The 5,248-nt window shown below is 46.7% G+C and overlaps 1 protein-coding gene across 1 annotated transcript; it reads left to right on the top strand.

Annotated features, from left to right (window-relative positions):
• Positions 1 to 2,560: 2,560 nt before the first annotated feature.
• LOC111222298 (leucine-rich repeat transmembrane protein FLRT1-like) lies at positions 2,561 to 4,606 on the top strand. The gene has a single exon (XM_022745986.1). The coding sequence runs from the start codon at positions 2,561 to 2,563 to the stop codon at positions 4,604 to 4,606; it is 2,046 nt and encodes a 681-aa protein (XP_022601707.1).
• The last annotated feature ends 642 nt before the right edge of the window (positions 4,607 to 5,248 follow it).

Raw genomic sequence — 5,248 nt, 5'->3', positions numbered from 1 at the left:
TCCATGGAACGTCTCCTCAGTCGTAAAATGAATCAATATCAAACTGCTTAAAGACACAGTATGAGCCCGTTACATTTTAGAAATGATTTCACTCTCCAGGTCCCACTTAGAGTGCACTGACACCACTCCAGTGTGTCTCGAGGACTGAAGTGGAAGACGGCACAAAAAGGGAAGAGTGGTTTGTAGTTACTTAAGAGTGAATGTGAAGATCTTGTGCAGCTGGGGACGCAGCACAGATGTTACTCTCACTTGAGATCTGGAGTTTCACGATCACTGAGCTCCGATGTCAGGAGACGATGTAACCGATCCTGACGGACAAAAATCTAACGAGGAGCAAGAAATATAAAGTAACTTAACAAAATAATGCACAACAAACTGGTGGCATCGCTGAGAACAAGCATTATTATGAATTTATTTATTTTTTGACGATATCACTTTGAAGTCCCAACACTTCTAAAACACGGAGAACAGATTGTCGGTGTGATTGATAGAGATTCGACGCAAAGATTTCTCTAATAATGTGGCCTGACAGGGTTACAGATGTGCAGACCAACATCAGAAGGGAATAGGAGGATGAAACAGAAAACGCTTTGAAGTACCAAAAAGTGTGAAGCTATTACAAATGTGTTTCTATTCTTCACTGAAGACAGCTGAGCTCAAAGAACTTGTTAGTTTTGAACTTTTTCTTTAAAAGTTCAAACTTTCCAATGCTTTCAAAATGTCATTTTTCTGTGTGTGACACATTCTGCTGCAGAAAGAAATATATAATACTTCGACCTCAGACATCCATTTTCCCATGTGTGATGCCCCCACATCATTGTGTTCTAAATATGTCACCACCTTCAATGCTTCCTCTCCGTTTTATATTAATTATTATATTTATATTTAAAGGTTTTACAGATCAACGTAGACTACACACATTGTTTTAAGTGGAAGTATCTAAGGTTTATGGAATAAAAGTGTTTAGTCTGAAGTCCAAATCAAATCTAACAGAACAGTGAATTATTTACATGCTCAGCTGTGGAGAATAAATACAATCCTCCATTTGTATTTTCACAACATTTGAATTGACAAATCATAGACAGCAATTACTTTTTCATTCATTGATCCCTGGCCAGCCGCGTCTGAGCAGCTGCTGGAGTGTTAAATTAGAGTTAAAAAACGAGTGAAATGTCAGTGAAGTTTGTTCACACTAATGTTCACCGTTTTGGTAATGAATAAATGCACGCAGATTAATGTTTGCAAATATATTTTCAACAAAGTCAACTCCCAGCAGAGATGCCATTCATTCGGTTAATTATCGTGCCGTCTAAGTTACACTCCTGGGAATCCTGTAATCTGCATGAGAGCCGACCAGCTATGGCAGATCACTTTGGATTTGTGAGGAAATCAATACCACAGCCTCACTATGTTTGCTGCTGTGTGGGCCTTAACGGGTTGACTAATGGCCGTGGTTATTGAAGACTACGATGGGCTCAAGTTGTCACTGACGGAGTGTCGTAATTTGCCAGTTTTTAAATCTCTATAGTCAATACTGTACTTACTGTTATGGCATCTCTCACTTCGTCAGTAACAACAACAAATCATGATGCCAATCAAGTCATGAGTGTAGCTCATGCACACGCCCACAGCACAGTTGTGGTGGCATGAAATTGTTAATTAGCTGTCACATTATCTGCGTTCTGCTGCAGATTACATCTTTCCAATTCTACTTTATTGTTCTTTATTTATACCATATAACTAAATTAAGAAGATGTGATTTGTGGAGAAGTTTTTATGAAGTTTTATGGTGCCCAGTGCCATCCCGACATCCTGATGAGAATTTAGCTCTTGAAGACTGTGGCTCTGAGCTGAAACATGTTGTTCCTTCTTGATAATGAAAAGTATCTTCAGCTCTGTCTGGCTAATGCAGCCATCTGCTGGCAAGTCCTAATGGAGTTATGGGGCCTCTCAAGATCTCTTAAATAATTTAGAAGTGGAGAGTATTCTCAAGACTTCATGTGCACAAGGCTTAATTTTAATGTAGGATCGGATTTGTCAATTCCATAGTCGCTTTTCCGAAGACTAAATATTCACTCTGCTGTGAACACTCGGTACAGTACACACTGAACTTTAGTTTTATAACTGTCTGTAATCTTGGATTGCTGTTGCTAATTCAACATAATTATTGCTGGCTGTGCGGTAATCTTTGTGTCTTTTTGGCTTAGAGTGGAAGGCACAGTGTTGTCAGAAGCTGTGATGAGAATCCATGTGCACACATCTCCCTGATGATATGATTATTAATTGTGAAAAAAATAGTGTTATTGAGAGGCAGATGCCTCTGTAGGTTCTCTTCAGATATGATCATTCAGATATGGTTTCTTTTTATAATATTGGTGAGACAGTGAAATCAGCTTCTGTCTCGTCACCTGTGACCATTAACTGATTCATTAGTGCGTCAGTGCTGACTGTAATTTCTCTGTCTCTCTCAGGGTGGAGGTCACAGGATTCCAGCTCACATCCCGGATTTGAGGATTAACCGTAGACCTGGAAAAGAGAGACAGTGCTTATGTTCACCATAATGGCACCTGCCAGAGTGGCCAAGCTGTGGGCTCGGCTCTTCCTGCTGTTTCTCTGCTTCACGCTACATGCCGGCATGCTTCATTTCGCTGCAGCCACGATACAAGGGTACATTGGAGACAGGGACATGATCTGCCCATCTGTGTGCAGGTGCGATGAGGACTTCATTTACTGCAACGATCGTGGCCTGAACTCCATCCCCTCACTGCCTCCTTCTGCATCCGTCCTCTACCTGCAGAACAACCACATAAACAACCCGGGCTTGCCCACCTCCCTGGAGCGCCATCTTGCCGTGCGTGTGGTCTACCTCTATGATAATGAACTGGATGAATTCCCCATGCACCTGCCACCCTCCGTGCGTGAACTGCATTTGCAGGACAACAACATCCGCACTATTCCTCGGAGTGCGCTGGCTCGGATGCCCTTGTTAGAGAAGCTCCACTTGGATGATAACTCAATTTCCACTGTCAGCATTGAGGATCAGGCCTTTGCTGACAACCCACGGTTGCGCCTGCTTTTCCTTTCACGCAACCATCTGTCTAGTATCCCCTCAGGACTGCCTGCCTCTCTGGAAGAGCTCCGTCTGGATGACAACCGGATCTCCACAATCCCAACCCACGCCTTCCGAGGCCTCACCTCACTTAGATGTCTTGTACTGGATGGGAACCTGTTGGCAAACCAGCGCATCGCCGATGACACGTTCTCCCGCCTTTCCAACTTGACTGAGTTATCCCTGGTGCGTAACTCCCTCCAGACCCCACCTGTCAACCTGCCCAGTGCCCATCTGCAGCGCCTGTCTCTACAGGACAACGCCCTCACTCACATGCCACGCGGCTCCTTGGACGGCATGCGCAGGCTGCAGAGGCTGGACCTGTCGGGAAACAACCTGACCACCCTGCCGAGGGGACTCTTCAAAGACCTGGACAGCCTGGGGCAGCTGCTGGTGCGGGGTAATCCTTGGCACTGTGGCTGTAACCTGCGCTGGTTGTATGACTGGCTGCATGCCCGTGGCAACTCCATCACCGTCAGAGGTCTCACCTGCCACGGACCTGACAGAGTGCGAGACATGGCTTTGACGGACCTGAGCAGCGAGATGGAGGAATGTGAGGTGGTGAGGACAGCAGGGACCAGAGACAAAATGGGCGGAGGTGGAGCAGATAGCTCGACTACTCACACCCCTCCACAGGGCTCGCTCTTCACCCTTCGCTCCAAACGACCTGGACTGGGGCTTCCTGACTCCGGCTTAGACTACACTCTCAGCAGCAGCGGTGTGGGGAAGAGCCTGGCCCTCAACGTGAAGCCTCTCTCTCACAACAGCGTCCGTGTTACCTGGAGCGTGGCCCAGCCCAGCTCCTCCTTCAGGCTCAGCTGGCTGCGGCTGGGCACTGGGAACGCCATGGGGTCGATCACGGAGACGCTGGTCCGGGGCGACCGTCGAGAGTACCTGCTGACCTCGTTGCAACCGCGCTCCAGCTACATCATCTGCATGGTGCCCCTGCCTGCCAGCTCGGAGAGCAAAGGGGCCGTTTCTGGAGATGCCGACTCTGATGAAGCTCTGGTGTGCGCGAAAGCTGAAACATCAGACGTCAGCCCTCTGGAGGAGGAGGAGGATGACGATTCACAGCAAATGACAGTGCTGCCGTTGGCGGGGATTATTGGTGGAGCTACCGCCATCGTCTCTTTGGCTCTTATTTTTGGCATCTTCTGTTGGTATGGACATAGGACTGGGCATTTGTGTTCCCGTGACCACTACACTCGCAGCAGCTCTCGAAAAAGCAAAACCTATGACGACTACATTGAGTCGGGCACCAAGAAGGATAATACCATCTTGGAGATCCGTGGCCCAGGGTTCCAGATGACGCCTATGGCGGCTTGCCAGCCAATGCAGCCTAAACCCCTACGAGAGGATTACATCATTCATACCATATTCCCCTCCAATGGCACTGGCCTGTACAAAGGTGCCAACCATGTTTCTAATGCAGGACATGGCACCAACCGTGGCTATAGAGAAGGAGGAATCCCAGATATAGACTACTGTTACACATGATGCACTGTACCAGATCCTGTTCACAGTGTTATTGGTAAACTGTATAGATGCACAATTTCCCTTCGCATGGACACTTCTGAAGCACCCCTCTGTGCCTTCTTCTTCTGGTCACCCATTCCAAATTACCTGCTGTTCAGTGCACTGAAAGTACTGTATGTGATTAACTGGACCTGAAACCATGTGGGAACAGTTCACTGCAGGAAGCAGCAGCCAGTACCCCCCCACCCCGACTCCCCACCCCTCCCCGGTTGAAAATGCACAGCTGACCGTTTCTTCACCATCTTAGTAATGGCCTGTGTATGTTTTCTTTTCTGCTCTTTCCCTGTGACATGTAAACAAAGAATGTATCCACTGTGGAAAGGTCAAAGTGCAGGTAGAGTTCCTCTTCCACACACGGGAGCCACAGCAGTCAAATCTGAACGGATTAAGAAATGATGACAAACAGACATTTCTGGTACTCATTTCCTGCTCACTGATCATACACAGTATGTAGTCTTATCAACTCATTGTTCCAAATGCCTCAACTATATTGATGTGCCCTGCCAGCTATCTGAGGAAAGGGCTTTGTAAAGCTGTGAATTGTTCTATTTCAAACGATCCAATAACCACTTGTCTTAAAGTAAGCTTGTTATTACCTTATTC

Source organism: Seriola dumerili, unplaced genomic scaffold, assembly GCF_002260705.1.
Source record: "Seriola dumerili isolate Sdu_G_001 unplaced genomic scaffold, Sdu_1.0 BDQW01000091.1, whole genome shotgun sequence".
NCBI classification, from domain to species: domain Eukaryota; kingdom Metazoa; phylum Chordata; class Actinopteri; order Carangiformes; family Carangidae; genus Seriola; species Seriola dumerili.
This window is presented reverse-complemented; position numbering and strand designations above follow the sequence as displayed.